Source organism: Diabrotica undecimpunctata, chromosome 9, assembly GCF_040954645.1.
Source record: "Diabrotica undecimpunctata isolate CICGRU chromosome 9, icDiaUnde3, whole genome shotgun sequence".
Taxonomy (NCBI): Eukaryota; Metazoa; Arthropoda; class Insecta; order Coleoptera; family Chrysomelidae; genus Diabrotica; species Diabrotica undecimpunctata.
This window is the reverse complement of record NC_092811.1, coordinates 92,651,595-92,668,667: the sequence shown is the minus strand read 5'-3', so window position 1 is coordinate 92,668,667 and position 17,073 is coordinate 92,651,595. Positions and strand designations below refer to the sequence as shown.

Genomic DNA, 17,073 nt, shown 5'->3' with positions numbered 1-17,073 from the left:
TCAATAAATTCAGTCGATCCAAAAGAAAACTGAAACCAAACCTCAAATTTCTATCAACACAGTCAATGAAAAAATCAAAGTTTAATCAAATCGGTCAGTTACAAATAAAATTTTAAGCAAATCATTCGATTATAAATCAACTCATTCAATGACTAATCAAAGTTTTTTATTAAATCGGTCAGTAACAATTTAAATTATTCTTTTACATATCAAATTTTCATCAATAGAATCAATTACTTATCAATTAAATTAATTCAATTATCACAATTCAAACTTCATTTAATTAAATTATTCAAAAATCAAATCTTATTCAATTCATTTGATCAAAAATAAAACTTGAATCACAAATCAAATTTCTAATAACACAATCAATGAAAAATGAAAATTTAATTAAATCTGTCAGTTTCAAATAAAATTTTAAGCAAATTATTCAGTCACAAATGAGATTTTAAAAATAGAATCAATCGCAAATCATTTAAATCAGTTTAATAAGATTAATTCAAGCTTCAAACAAATCAAATTTCTATCAACACAATTACGACAAATCAATATTTAATAAAATCGGTTAGTTATAAATCAAATTTTAAGCAAATCATTCAGTTAAAAATCAAATGTTAAAAATAGAGTCAATCACAAATAAATTTAAATTAATTCAATAACCAGAATTCAAACTTCAATTAATTAAAATAATCCAAAATCAAACCTCACTAAATTGAGTCAATTCCAAACAAAACTAAAACCATAAATCAAATTTATATTAACACAATCAACCACAAATCAAAATTTGATCAAATCGGTCAGTTGTAAATCATATTTTAAGCAAATCATTCAGTTACAAATTAAATTTTCATAAATAAAATTAATTAGAAATCAATTGAAATCAATTCCAACAATCAAAATAATTCAAACTTCAATTAATCAATAAAATTACAAATCAAATCGGTTATAATTCAATCGATCCCAAATAAAATTGTAACAAAAAATCAAATTTCAATAAACTCAATACTCAATCAAAATTTGATCAAATCAGTGACTTACAAGTTAAATTTTCATAACTAGAATCAATCCCAAACCAATTTAAATGAATTCAACAATCAATCCAATCAATAAATTCCATCCACTTCAATTTTAAAACTATGCATTATTCATTATCTAAAGCCTTACTTTTCTTGCTGCTCTTCAACATCAAAATCAGGGTTCTCTTTCAATGACATATCCAGCACTAGTCTTTCATTTTTGCACTCTACTCCATTTGTCGAATCAGGTTGATCATATAACTGGAAGGATCTTGGCAAAGAATCCGCTTTCGTTGGCAATTTAACTTTTTCTTCGCACCAAACAGAAGATGGATCGCTTGTGACGGTTTTTCTTCCTGTTTGTCTAAAAAATGGAACATATACAACACTTTATAAAAGTGAAAACCAATGTAAGATGAATTGATCATTGCCGTACTATTCTACTATCAATTTAACAAATGTATCAATAAAGTTAAAATTTACTCTCAAATAGATTTTATTACTTACCTATTGAATGCTTTGTGAAAACTTTGATTTTGCATAAGAATATCCGACACGATTTGTTCCAAATTATTGTTAACACAGTCAGTCCTTTCCTCCTCTTTCAGTTCTTCAGCGGTATTTTCATTCAAATTCTGCTGTATATTCTCCAAAGATTCATCGGCGCAGTTTTCTGAGTCAGATAAATCCGTGTAAAAGGTGGCACTTTGAGATTCCTTGTGTTTCTTGACTTTCACAGCTTTTTTGGGATTGTATTGCGGTACCATGCTCGGTTCAGACTTTCTTCTCCAATTTGCTAACGTAGGGAATGTGCGGTCTTGAGAGGCAGCTCTTCTGTTGCTGAAATCCCGGGTTTTTCTTACTCTACTTCTGCGTTCTAGATAATGGGGGGTCGAATTTTGTTTTAGAGGTGACCATTTGTCGTTGTTCACATCATCTGCAATAAAAAAAGGGCACGATATTAGACTCTTTAGATCCCACTTGGTATATTTTGTTCCTTCAAACTTATAATTCATGTTAGCTAGGACAACAAACTCCAAACCAAAGCCGTGCATCGAATGCTCGATAGCACATGGAAGTTGAATTTTGTTTGAATGATATTTTATAGAAAAATAAAGTTGTGCCAAAGTTCGGCGTTCTTCGAAAAGAATGGATGTTAAAAAATGCATAAAATACTTCTAAAAACTGACGTTTGTAGTGAACACAGAAACAAAACGCTATATTACATGTTATATGACTCAATATCAATGTATAGCAGACAAAGAAAACAGAGTTCAAAAGTTCCACAAAGCGTGCTATTGACAATTCTTTAAAATACACAATATAGGAAACTGGATAGATAAAAAGGGCAACGCAAGCATGAAACGGCCTTATAACTAGCCATATAAACATAAAACTACATTGAAAAACAAAACTCAGAGTACAATTAATTCTAAAAATGGCACGGTACAAAAAGTATACAATACAGTAATGGTGTGCTAAGATCTGAAAGAAAGAATTAAGTAGAATTTAAACGGAAAACTACCAAGAATCGAGAAAAACTTCAGCATAGACGAGCACTGAGGTAAATGCAAATAAGCAATGTACAGAACGTGTAAAGATGTTTTGAAACGTAAGGTTACAAAAGAAATGAGGACTAGTGTGAGTGTAGAGCCGTAAATCAACAAAAAGTCTAATATAAAAGAGACTTCAGCAGTGCAAAATTCGATCAACTCTAGATAACGAAAATCTTAGCGAGTGGAAGGGAGAACGTTAAAAAGGAATTAAAAAGAAAAGTACGAAAACGCCCTAAGCGAGATACTGAACAATCATAATAGAAAATGTCCACGAAAATTCAATATTCAATACTAGCCTGTAAAATAAAGGATTGCTTTATAATTAGTAACAAAGAGTAAAAACTGGATAGATGAACAAATAATTTTTCTCATCCGATAAACAAAATGAGAAATCTTCATAAGGAAGCTCCGATAACAAATTCCACACTTCAAATGAATGTAAATGCTAAAGAGCCACTTCCGACCGAAGAACTATTTAAATAATCCATTTTAAAACTAAAACATAAACTTTCTTGCAACTTTTTAAAACGGTGGCAACTCTATTGAAACACTTTAAGCATAAGTTAATAATTGAAATTTGGTAAAGAGACGAGAAAGATAAGATAAGAAAGTTACAATATCTCGGCCACGTTATGAGAGGGGATAAATATGTGTTGCTACAAACTATAATGCAGAGAAAAATACAGGGAAAACGAAGTATTGGAAGAAGACGCATCTCCTGGCTCAACAATCGCTACTGACGGGAGATCAGAGAACAACGTCAGCGAAAAAATTAACTGAAGAATATTTCTTGCCAATAGTGTTCCTATAAACTGAAAAGAGAAATAAGTAGCTTTAAAATTGCCCAGAAAAATTAAATTAACCAAATATAGAACACTAATAATAAGGCCAGGATGGAACATATGGCGAAACTAATAACTAATATCAATACTTACGAATAAGCACATTTATAGTAAAATCATAAATATAATAAAAAGTGTGATAGTTCAAATTGATGGGCAACAGTGAGAAGAAATAAAGATATATAGAGGAGTTAAACAGGAATGCGTTTTATCGCCGCTTTTAGTTAATTTATATTCTGAAAAAAAAAATTTCAAAAACACGCCCAATAATATCAAAGCAGGAGTTACCGTTAATGGAAAATTAATTCACAACTTACGATATGTAGATGATGACTGTGAGCATTGCAACGAATATAAAAGACATAACATCTAATCGAAAGCTTAAGTATGAATAGTGCTGAGATGGGAATTACTATAAACGCTAAAAAAACAAAATGTATGCTAATTACAAATAAAGAAGTACTGGAGTGAGTTGGTAAAAAAACAGAACTAATCACCACTATACAAACAAGAAAACTGGAATATCTAGCCCATGTGAGGGGACCAAAATATAAAATTTTGAGACTCATAATACAGGGAAAGATTCAAGGAAGAAAATCTATCGAAGGCAGAATTCTTGGTTGAAGAATCTACGTGATTGGTATCAATGCAGATCGATTGATTTGTTTAGAGCAGCGTTCAAAAATAAAAATAGCTATTACGATTGCCAATATCCGTAGATAGACGGCACTCTAAGAAAAAGGAACATATGGACACTTACACTCTTAGGCGTTTCGAGCGAAAAAATCGTCTTACAATATATCAAGCAATGAAACAGCAAAAATTGTAGCGCATTCATTATAACTCTCAGTTGGGAAGTCTAACGTAGTGAAATTTACTAAGGCAGTGTTCCACAGATGGATAGGCTATGTAATCAGGCGAGAGACACGCAGAAAAGTTTTCAACAGAAGAGGATAATGGTACGATTTGTGCCTGGACCACTTAGAAGATTTGTCATATACAAGGAGAAAGGATGGATTTAAGTAATAGAGCTTTGGCTCATAAAGAGCTGGAACTCGACTAGTGATAATGAACAAACTAGATAAACATAAACATCCTATGTTCCTAAAAACATTTTTGTTAAAATAAAAAAGATAATAGAAGAGAAAGATTATAGTCCAGTTTTTGAAAAAGAATAAAATAACAAGTAACAGCAATCATTATCATCGCACAGAAATTGAAATGGATTGATCATACATCAAGAACAATTTTATGTGACAACCATTATATATGTATACTATATACCATTGGTATATTATTTATAATGGTATATTATCTATATATACTCCATTCGCTTAGCTCGGGCATATTTTGACAGATTCATTGTCGGAAACCTACAACACAACAATTCTTACTTCTCAGTATTAATAGTTCAAGTATCCTACTATTGCAGACTTCTTTCTTTAAAAAAAGAAGAATTATTCTAAATAGTGGAAGTGTATACTAAACCCATCAAATTTTGGGTAGTATATATTTAAAAAGCAATGTACAGGAAATAAAGTGTCGCATAGGAAAGGCAAGAACGGTCTTTAACAAAATGAGCGCCATCTTCAAAAGTCACAACATATCCCTGGATACAAAAATGAGACATTTGAGATGCTATGTTTTCTCTGTGTTGTTGTACGGGGCGGAGGCATGGACGCTTACAGACACCACTATTAAAAAACTTGAAGCATTTGAGATGTGGCTTTATAGAAGAATGCTGAGAATATCATGGACAGCAAGGATCACGAACAAGGAAGTTCTAGAAAAAATGAAGAAGGAACCAGAGATTGTGTTTACGATCAAACGCATAAAATTGCAATATCTGGGACACGTTATGAGAAATCAGCACCGTTACTCCCTGCTGCAGTCTATATTGCAAGGTAAAGTCAAAGGTAAGCGAGGACCCGGTAGAAGGAGAATATCATGGCTGCGGAATTTAAGAACATGGTTTAAGAAAACCTCAACGGAGCTGTTTCGAGCCGCAGCGAGCAAGGTCATGATTGCCAATATGATTTCCAACATCCGAAACGGATAGGAACCAGAAGAAGAAGAAGAATATTTAAAAAATATATTTTAGTTGTTATAATTTAACATAACTATTTATTATATGGTGCAGATAAATAAATATTGATTGTCGGTAATTCGCAAAGTTCTATTTTATTTACTATTTAGTTTGTTTACTAATAATATTGGCTATGAGTACGTGTGCTTGGTTGTATAGTAATTTCCAGCCACTTTTAGTCTGTCAAAAAGTAACTAACTTCGCAAAAAAATAATGACTAAATTCACTAGACAGTTCGGACTGGGAATAGCGAACCGAGTATACCATTATCATGTTCAATCTATTAGGTAGAAGGAAAGACAATTTATAACAAATAGAGGACAAAGAGAACAAACCATAGCTCGATGTTACCGGACTTAAAGGTGAAAAAAAAAATCAATAAAGCTATTAGCTAACCGATTCAATTGGCGTATCTTTCATAATCATCAAATTTCTTGAAACCTCTTGCTGTTAACTCTTTGCTTCTGTGGAGGGTTAAAGACAAACAAATAAATGAACGAATCCTACAGTTTTAGGCTGTTTTTTTTAATGAAAAAAGAGCTAACTAGCAATTGTGCCATTAATGAATGATTTGTGAAACAAAAGTTAGTAAGCAAAATCTACTCTTCAATATAAAAGCAAAACATTTTTTGAAAAAAAAACTGAAAGTCTGAAAAGAGTAAAATGGAAAGCATGAGAGTCGAGATGAAAATCAACAAACCAGTCTTCATCTCATCCTATAAACCTATCGTAGAATTAGTCTGAATGTTTCTTCTTTGAAAAAAAGCTTTCCAGACTTTCGGACACTTGAATTCCGTTAAAGAAACTTATTAGTCCATTAACTTTATCTGAAAAAATACAAAAGTGTTCTCTGAAATTATTTCAGGACTCCAAAAACAAAAAAGTTATATTTTTTTTACTTTATTTTCTACTCCAGTTTTAAGTTTTGTGTGCATAAATAAAAGTGAATAAGTGACTGGTTATTTCTATAAAAATGATCATTTTTGATAAGAAAAATGCGGTTGTCGGTATGTAACATACATTTATCAATTTTTTTTTTATTTTCAAATTCGCATCAATCCCAAGATAATTTAACATATTTGTGAAGGAACAATTTACACCAAGTGCTACAAAATAATATAAATTGTGTTTTTTTCTGTAGAAAATTAAAATCCACAACTTTGCGACCATTTCTCTAGTTGATGTAAAAACTTTTGTAGCATATTCGTGATGTTTTCCATATTTTGACTTCTCGCATAGATAACAAGGTCGTCTGAATATAAGAGACCTTTCAATAGTGATTTCATATTGGCTCAGACATCAATTATTGCTACTATAAAAAGTGTATGGCTTAAAACTGATCCTTGTGGAATACCATTCTCTGGTTTTGTTTTTGGTGATAACATACCATTAGTTTTAAGTTGGAATGATCGATTGGCTAAGAAGTTATTAATGAAAGCTAGGCAAAAAAATTTCTTGACTATATGAAAAATACAAAAAAAACTTAAAACTGTGTTTAAAAAATTTCAAAAAAATTCCATACTATATAAACTAGTATAAATATATAAAAGTATTTACCTGTTTCATGGAGATCCTGGCCAAGCTGCAAGACCAACTGCCTGGCATGGTTTGGAATGACGGCTGAATAGTTTTCTAAAATGACCCTCTTTATCTGTAAGGTCCATTCTCGTTTATGTTGAGGCGATCTAGCTTTTAACGTGGACTGTAATCGCGGGTTATCAAATGGAATCACCTGGAAAGATAGAGGTTCTCCTCGTACTTGTTCCACCAACATCAAGTTGTTGGTCTAAAAATAAGTAGACAATTAATATTGCTGTGTAGCTATTATTTTGTGACATATTAATGGGAAATTATTGTGAAATTTTACTGTAAAATAAGTTTAATATAAATATATATATATATATATATATATATATATATATATATATATATATATATATATATATATATATATATATATATACTTTAGTTGCTTGTACCTAAACGTACTGTAATGGTGTAATTTCTTAGTTATTCGTTAAGAAACTCTTCCACTGAATAACATGGTCTTTCAGATAGCTAGACTTTTGTTAATTTACGGAACTTAAGGAAAGAAGTTATAGATTTAAGTTGCAAAGGAAGATGATTGAATAATTGTTTTGCCGAATATAATATAAATTTCTTTACTAACTTAGTGGACAGGATCGGTAAATACACATCAAAGGTTGAATTTATTGTGGAGTTGTCATGATTAGGTCTTGCTGGAAAAACATGTAGGTGTTTAAGAATCAAGCAAACGGTTTTTAGAATATATAAAGAGGGAAGAGTTAAAATCCCGTGATTTTTGAAGTAGCTTCTGCAATGTCTTATTCTACTGAGGCCAAAAAGATACCGTATTGCTCTTTTTTGTAATTTAAAAATAACATCAGATTGAGCAGCTGTACTAGAATCCCAATAAAGGAAGGCCATATCGAAGATGAGACTGGAACAAAGAAAAATATGTTATTTTGGATGCTAAATTGATTTCCTTCGAAACAGATCTTATTGCATAGAAGGATGAGGCTAGTTTCTTACTTAACAAATCGATATGAAGGGACCATTTAAGAACACTAGAAATCCTAAGATTTCCTACTTGGCGAAACTAAAAAATATAATAATAAAAATACCAAGAAATTTTACAGAATCAACAATACTGATCTGGCTGTTATTAAGTGTCTATGAACGTGACTATCATAACAATAACTTTTTATCTTATCTAATGCTTCTCGAACTATACTCTGCTTGAAAGTTATTGATAATGTTGTCACAAACCAGTGACCGAACATTTCAAAATTATTAGAAATATTCTTGTCTCAAATGTTGTAGTGATTGTATCAAACCAACAATGTGGGTACCTACAAAATCTGTGCAGGTATAAAATATTATTATTAAGAAGCACGTAAGGTTTTTAGAAATTATTGAAATTTCCAATCTATATAAAATTTCTCATTGTAAATTACTTCAGTTAAGAGAGGTAAAATAACTAAAAATTCAAGTTACAGCGGTAAAAAAACATATTTTTATTTATTATCAATCAACACTATTTCAAAACATCCTTAAAATTGCAATATTTATGTCTAAGATATAAAGAACAGAAACCTCTTGTTCTTCAGAGTTGCTGGTCTAGTCTATAAAATTCCGTAAAGTATTCATTGCTGTTCTTGTCTCTTTGATAGAAACCAATGGAGCGCATGTAGTATTATTTAAATCTTATGTGTCATCTAAATGATTAGTATCGCTTTTCTAAGCTATTAAACCGATAGTTTCGTCATCAGATATTGTCCCAGCAGCCATAACACCATCATTAACATACGTAACAAAGTCCTCAAAGAATATTCCTGATCCAGATAGCCCTGTATTAAATTCTGCAAGAGATGAAATAGAAATATCTTTGGTTTCAGCTTCTTCTGTTGACGACGATGGAAAACCAGTGTACATAACACTTTTCTATAGTATTTGTAGTTACATTTCACCAAGCCATATTATCGTGACAACTTCTTTTCGATATAATGACTTAAAGTTTTTAATGATACCTTGATCCTTCCATCCATCCTATGGGTCTACAGCTCAATTCGAGCGCTGGCTTTTCTCAGCAAACTTCTCGATTTGTTACGGTTAGTAGTCATTCTCCTCCACGAACGACTGCCAAGGAGATTTCTTGCGTCCTCATCTATATTATCCTCCCATCGCTTTCTCGGTTTTCCAATAGGTCTTGGATCTCTGACCTTGATCCATAGGCTGTAATTTTGATGAGGTATTGGCGGGCAGATATTGGATTTTAACAACTTTCATTTGTGGAATATCATTATGTACTGTACAATTATCAACGAATAAAAAGCTGTTCCTTTTTTCTTTCGATATTTTCTTATCAATATTTATTAAGCAGTTTGCAGCAGTCATACATGTTTTTATAATTGCTTTATATTTCAAAGGTAATTATTTACATCTTGAAAAACAACGATGTTTTTTTAGATTTGCCGATGACTAATGGTGAGAGTTTTTCTGTGCTCGAAATGTTTGCTACCACAATAGTCAAACCTGCCTTGCTATGCTTCCCACTATGGCATTTATCATTTTTAAAAGTTAGAGACTTATCAGGAAGACATTTAAAAACAGTCATGTTTCATCAGCATTGAAGATATGGGCTTGTAACCATGTAACAAATCTTGCAATTCACTTTTCCATTTTTGAAGTTATACTATACGCGCGCTCCACGTTGGAAATTTGTATGGGAGTGAATCTGTGAAATCATTACATATGTAAGATAATGCGTAAGAGAGAGACAGAAGATATATTTTCTCTCTCTTCCTCTCTCGAATATAAAAATGTTCCTTTTGTATATATAATTTAATATTATATAATATATTATATAAAGATATATATACATATAATATTATATATATAATAAAATATGTATTAATATTATTATTTATGTGATATGTTTTGTATTATTTATTAAATGTTCATAAATATATTAGTCTTTTGTATTTCAAAATAATAATCTCAATAAATCACTGTATATGACTCAGAAGTGTCAATTTTGAAATACGTTTGTGTCATGTCCTCGGTAGTATAGTAGTCAGTATCCCCGCCTATCACGCGGGAGACCGGGGTTCGATTACCAGACGGGGAGGACTTTTTTATTAATATTATTACATGGTAAATTAAACATATATGCGTAAGTAGAAAAGTTATGTATATTATTGTCATTTTTAAATACTTATGAATATTGCATTTTAATTTGTATTGTATTATTATATTAATAACAAAATAAACAATGAATTTTACTGCAGAGTATGTGTAAAACAATTTTTGCATTCAACTCCTTTCATACATATATGAAAATAAAAATATACATTTTCATCAAAATATTGATTCAATGCTTCATTTACTATACTCCTATTACAGGTCAAAAGTTGTTTATTAATTGTTTCTGCTATGTCTTACCTATAGCATTACATATGTAATGATTGTGCAGATTGACTCCCAAATAAATTTGTAACGGCGAATGCGTGTATAGAAGTGTAACTTCCACCGGCAGTCCCACTGGACTGCCACACCCGGTTTTTTTACATGTTTCAATGTTGACACTTCCACTTTCCCCAGAAACTTTTTTAAAAGCAAGTTCATGTCTTCTTTTAGCTTTTCTAGCCATCCATTAATTGCACTGAAGTTAGCCACTTCCCAATGATTTAGAGTATATTTCGGCTTTTTCTGTTAAAGTGGTCCACTAATACTGATATTTCGGCTTCGACACTGCTCAAACCATTTAAGTAACCACTCTTTTAAGCCCGGAAAATCTACAATTCGTCGTCTGTTCCAGGACAAATTTTGACCTTTTTGAATTTTTTCCATGATGTCTGATTCATGTTTTATTGTTACTTGTACTTGTACTTGTTGTGGACAAAGTACTTATTGGTAGTCCAAATTATTCAGCAACATCTTTCTTCTTTTGAAAGCTCTTCACAGGTTCGAGCTTAGTCTCTTTGCACATTGATGTGTATTGCAGTAGAACCGAACTATAATTATTCAATCGACAACAAATGACTTGCAACGTTCAAATTTCTTAAGTGGTAATCATATTTATTGCATACTCCTAAATTGTTTTTAATGTATTTACATTGTCTGCCAATTCTTAAAGTCCGTAACTTATTTTTCTTCGAACTATAGAGGTAACAACTTTCAAATAGTCTTAGTAGAAATATTCAGTAGACTTACTGATTATTTCGACTAACAAAGGGTTCAGATTTCGAGTAATGGATGTTTTGGGGTTAAAGGGAAGAAAACAAAACATTTTTTTCTAGTTTTGGAGATTTTTGACTTCAGATTCGACTTAGAGGTTCTACTGAAACACAAAAACTTTTCTACCAAGTTTCTACCTAGAATTAGAATTTTCAGCGATATTTGAAAATTAGAAAAATATAACAATTACATCAATTTTAGACAAACGTATACTCACCATAATATGGCTTTTGTACGCCAGAGCTCCTCCTTGCTTGTTTTTCGCCAACAGCAAAACCTTTTCAAACAGAAAGACATGTCTTCGACCTCTCGCTCCAACGACTCTAAACGTCCCTTCAGCTATGAGTTCCCCCAAAGCAGTGAGATCTGGTCCGTTCCAACCGTATAATTGAGCTTGGATTTCTTGAACTCTAACAGCATGTTCGTGCTTCCGTTTCATGGTATTGATATCAGAGGCTATGCCTGTCATCGTCGTTAAAGCTAAGTCCACTGCTGGTTTGTGTAGTGGGTCGCATTGCTTGGAAAGTCGCTAAAAATTTCATATAATTAGTATATTTCGTACCATTGTCTAATAATAAATTTAAAAACGACATAAAATAATATTAGAGGCACAGTATAAAATAAAGATCTACAGAATTCTTTATAATATTGGTTTTTGTGAAGCATGTAGTTTTTTTAGACGTGGCGTTTTTTATACTCTACATTTATGACCGTTTTTTAACTTCTTAGGTGCCAACAGAAAGGAGAGTTAAGAAAGGATACGTCCTATCACGAAACATTTTTAATTTATATGGTGAATTTGCCATGAAAAAGTCCCTAGAGCGGTGGACTGTTACTGTAACAGCGGTTGGACTAAAAATTTCTTACTTAAAATTCGCTAATAACACTACTGGAATGAAAACAGGCTCGTTTAATGAATTAAAGGCAGAAGGACCACCAGCCCAGGGGTTGGAATGAAAAACAGATTAAACACTAACTTATCTTTAATGCTAAGATTAAATAGTAATTTCTGATAACCGTCCGAAAACACTGTGATATGGGATATCTCACTACACTTTTCACTGAGGCTATTTTCACTATTATATATAATTACAAATAGAATTGCTTAGCGGAATGTCGTTTCTATGTTTAAAGCGAACTACTGGCAACTCTGCTAGTTTGAATAGATCAACTGTTTATATAAAAACTATAACTGCGGATTCAGAAAACACTGGTTACTATAAATGATTTACTTGATAATTTCTATGAATAATGCGATGCGAGTGTAACTACTTAGTTACAAATACATATGATATATAAGCGAAGAGAGTATTTGCTAGCTATATATAGCGAGTTTTGCTTACGAGATTTTGCGACCGACTTTGGTAATAGCTTGTTATGAACTGACTGGTAATATCCAAATTATGTAGGCAGGTAGTGCAGGGCTCGTACCCCTAAAAGTACCGTTAAATATCTTTCTTTATTCCTTCTAAGAATTTCAATATCGTCATGGTTAAATATTAATATCAAGTGGAATGGAATTTCACCAACTACATTAATGGTAACAACAGAGCGAGAAATGCTCGATCTTTTGCGAAAAGTAAAGTTATAATAAGCAAGAAAGTCGGCCTGAAAATTAATAAAAGAAGACAGATAATGGTTGTAGATAGGTTTCGTATTGTACAACTAACAGACCACTTACATGAGCATGAGATGGTAGACAGCTCTAACGATTTTGGTTCTGCGAAACACTTAGAATAACTGATGATAGAAGCCGATGGAACCATCTCGTAGACTATATTAGGGGCAATTATGGTCCTCAGTAATGGGGTAACGATAAAAGGTAGGGAGAGTGAGAAAGAGTGATAGAAAGAGTGGGAGAGCCGACCTATGGAGGAAAAGTAAGGCAATATATGCAGTAGTCCTGTTGCTACTGAATGATAGCTCAATAATGAAATATGACGGGGACAATTACCGTGGAATAGGACTTTTTCTATAAAAACAAAATAAAACATCACTTACCTGTAACAAGAGATGATATTTAAGTATCCGTTGCACTGGTTTCAACAAATATGATCCTAGAGGTAGGGCGTGTCCTAAAGCTATTTGTTTTTCTCTGAAGAGAGCAGCCATTTTTTCGTCCCTGGTTAACTGTCCTAAAACTTCCATCGTCGTGGGGTAGTTTTGGCAGTATTCGTTGTAAACGGAAAACCCTGAGTCGTGGTGAAGGAAGCAGTTTGCTGTTTTCGTCGCTTCCCCTTCCGCTTCTTTCAAATCCTCCAAGAATTTCCTTAAAATAATACATTTATATTTAAAAAACTTCAACTCGAACATAAAATAAGAATTTGCTAGTAAAAACCCAGAGGGAACTAATTAAAAAAAAAGATGTCTTATTAATAATGAAACGAAAATATCTTAACATAATTTTGGAGTGTCATTAAATCTTCTAGCATAGCCGAAAAGTATAGTAGTATAATAGTTAATAAGTTTTTATTCACATTAATCATGTGCCGACTGAGCGAATGAGCGGAAGTCGAATATATTCCTAAAGACGTAAAATACTCAAATTAGTATATTTTTTGTTTCAGAAGGATATTCAATTATTTAATGTGTTTTTAGAAAGAGTACTATGGTACTGTAGGTACATATGATACATAGGTCTGTATGTGCATAATGTCTTCTAAAATCATGTCAAAACGATTTTATTTGGAAACAGTTATTATACATCGAGTCATGAATTATATGAATCATATTGTTACAAATACAATACTCCCCGCAATTGAATCTATGTATTGCGTTTACGACATTAAACAGAACGAAATGTAATTATCAAGATTAGAATTTTATTTCTGTGAAAAATTTAATTCTCTTTGAGTGTCAAATAACCAAGAAGTCTATTTAATAACGGAATTAATCAATGTCCTGACATTATGTCGAAATGTGTTTACACAGCAAAATAAAGACACATCAGATGAATCAATAGCTGAATCAGCAGATTGTTGCAATTACACAACGAAGCAAATACTTTCATTTTATAAGTGTCAATAAAAAACTAAAAATTCCGACAAAGAAAGAACTGGAATACAAAGTAAACGTTTAATTTCACGGTATGGAATAGGAATGATAACACAGTCCAATAAAATGAGACCATTTTGTGATTGAGAAGTAAATAATTTGAAATATTTTTGATGCTCTGATTTCAAAAATGACTTCTTTTTCAGAGTAGTTTTTTTAGGAATTTATTATATAATTTTAACTTCGCTCGAAAAGATATACACAAAGGCACCTGGAAATCACCAGACGGACTTACAGTTAATATGATAGATCATGCTATTGTAGACTCAAGACACCAATTGAATACAATAAACTTCCGCACAAGAAGAGGAGCAAATGCAAAAAAGCGGATTCTGATTACTACTAGGTCGAAAGTAGAGTAAGGGCCAGAATTTTAAACATTTAAAAAAGGAAATAGGTTCTAAACATGAACAATGTCGAAGGTCTCAAAAATGATGAAACAGACAGAATGAAAAACAGACAAAAACATGAAAATATAAATGATGCTTCTATCTAACTCCCTAACTTATTTTAGTTACATATGTTTATAGGGTGTCTCCCACGCTTTCACACTACAAGTCGTATTGACATTTTTAAACCGAAACAGTTTTGCATACTGGAATACATTTATAAAAAGTCCCTTTGAATAAACCACTGGATGAATTACGACCGATCGCCCATGTATTTACCTTCTGACATAATGAAAACGAAGTAGGTATGTTAAGAATCCTTAAAAAGATATTTAGTCGAAAAAAAGGACCTCGCCTGTTCTTATTTCGCAAATATTGCGTGAGCTTTATTCGCCCACTGCGAGATTTGCACGATATATTGCAGGATATGTCGTATAAATAGAGAAGTGAATGAGAAAAGTACCGCATGTTGACGTTAAAGGTGAGATATGGGCATTTAAAGACTTTTTAAAATTAATACCCGCTCGAGTTCGTAAATGTTTCGGTTGAAATATGGCTCTGCCAAAAGCTAAAGTGAGTATTATTAAACTGGGAATTATATGGGAATTATATAAAGAAAAAATACAAAAGTGATTTGAGTTTTTTTTTCTTTATTGTAGACATTTAACGTTACATTAGGAAGAATCGTGGAACGTGACGCAGGATATAGAACGGATTTTAATAGTATATTCTGCAGAAACAATTAGATGGAATGGCAACGTATGAGATAAGTGCACAAGTTGTGCTAAATATATCGCCTACTAAAAAAAGTTTTCGACAAAGTACTCGTAAAAAGTGATGACATTTGGAAATGCTTAAAGAAATGCCACCTGAATTTTACAACCATCCAATTAAAAAAAGAAGTTGCATTATCATAAATCAATCTAATTCCAATACCAATCCAAAACAAATCCAAACCATGCCTTTGTGAGAGTGGAAATCTCCTAAAGACCGTACTAATACATGAATACATCCAAACGCAATTCCCCTTTTGGGGAACTTGCCCTCGGATGCATCCATGGTACAATGCATATCAACTAAAACCACTCTCGGCTTACGCGCGTGGCATCTTTTTCAATGATAGTGAGAGGTAATTAAAAAGGTCGTTCTATAATGAAAAATTGAATATGTTACTAACTTTGCAAGAAAATCCACGCATATCCAGTAGACCAAATGCAACGGAAAATTCACTGAGTAAATCTGCAGTTTTAAAATACTTGAAAAGAAAAAGAAGCTAAGTGAGGATGTTTTTTATCGAAGGATTGAATTTAGCGAAGTGATAATGGAGCGATGCAATATTGACCCACAATTTGTAGATCATGTGGAATTTTCAGATCAAGCATCATTTTATTTAAATGGAACTGTTAATGGACAAAACTGTAGGTACTTGTCAGATACCAAAACTAAATGGATGATGGAGTCTCATACTCCATCCATGCCAATTGTTGGCAAGAACATTGTGGGTCCATTTTTTGTGCCTAAGTGCCTAGTAAATTAATATGATTTCAACAAGACGGTTCGTGATTATTTAGATAATATTTTCTCCAAAAGACCGTTTGGAATGAGATGTTTATAGAGTGGCCAGCAAGATCTCCTGATCTAACACCCCTTGATTTTTACTTTGGAGGTTTTCTTAAATCTAAAGTAGCTATACTTTAATATACCCAAAAATATCGAACATTTTAAATAAATAATTCTCAATGAGGTAAAACTAATTATCCTAGAAACATTAACTGGAGTGTTGGAGGAATTTAGAAACCACCTTGGTTATTGCCAGGAAGTCAACGACATGCACTTTGAACATTTGATTTAATTTTTAAACGTACTGTGTTAATTATTTCATCTAATATAAATTTAAAAATGGATTAGTCCAGTCCGTTCAATAAAATTTTAGATTTAAAATTTCCTTATTTCCTTAAAATTTTTCCTTTACGTGAAAAAGGTTTTTTATGATAAAATGTACGAATGACACTAAACGCTGAATAAACGTCAAAATAAACGTCCAAATATTTCAAACCAGTTGAATACATCAGCCTACTATATGAGTATCCAGTAATCTACACTCAGGTGCAAAAAAATCGATCCATTCCTTATTTCTTATTTATTTGAAGTTGTATAATTTTAGAGACATTAAATTACGTATGTAAATTTAGGTTTACCCTCGTATACGAGAAATAAAATAATATTTTTAATATTGCCTTTTATATTTCTTAAAACAAATTGCTATTTCAGGTTTTTGTCAAAAAGTGTCTGAAGCAAGTAGATATTTATTGAATGTTGTTTTTTAACTCAACAACCATACTAGTGTAGTGATTTTATTTTCAAAACGTG

General features: G+C 31.9%; 1 protein-coding gene across 7 annotated transcripts in view; it reads right to left on the bottom strand.

The window, feature by feature from the left end:
• Positions 1 to 17,073, bottom strand: part of LOC140450298 (uncharacterized) — a 657,231-nt gene that overhangs the window by 15,551 nt on the left and 624,607 nt on the right. For all 7 annotated transcript variants that reach the window (XM_072543842.1, XM_072543847.1, XM_072543844.1 and 4 more), the window contains exons 6-10: positions 13,262 to 13,529; positions 11,478 to 11,789; positions 7,058 to 7,286; positions 1,524 to 1,953; positions 1,165 to 1,380 (exon numbers count right to left, since the gene is read on the bottom strand). In XM_072543842.1, coding sequence (XP_072399943.1) covers positions 1,165 to 1,380; positions 1,524 to 1,953; positions 7,058 to 7,286; positions 11,478 to 11,789; positions 13,262 to 13,529 — 1,455 coding nt within the window. The remainder of the gene's footprint in view (positions 1 to 1,164; positions 1,381 to 1,523; positions 1,954 to 7,057; positions 7,287 to 11,477; positions 11,790 to 13,261; positions 13,530 to 17,073) is intronic.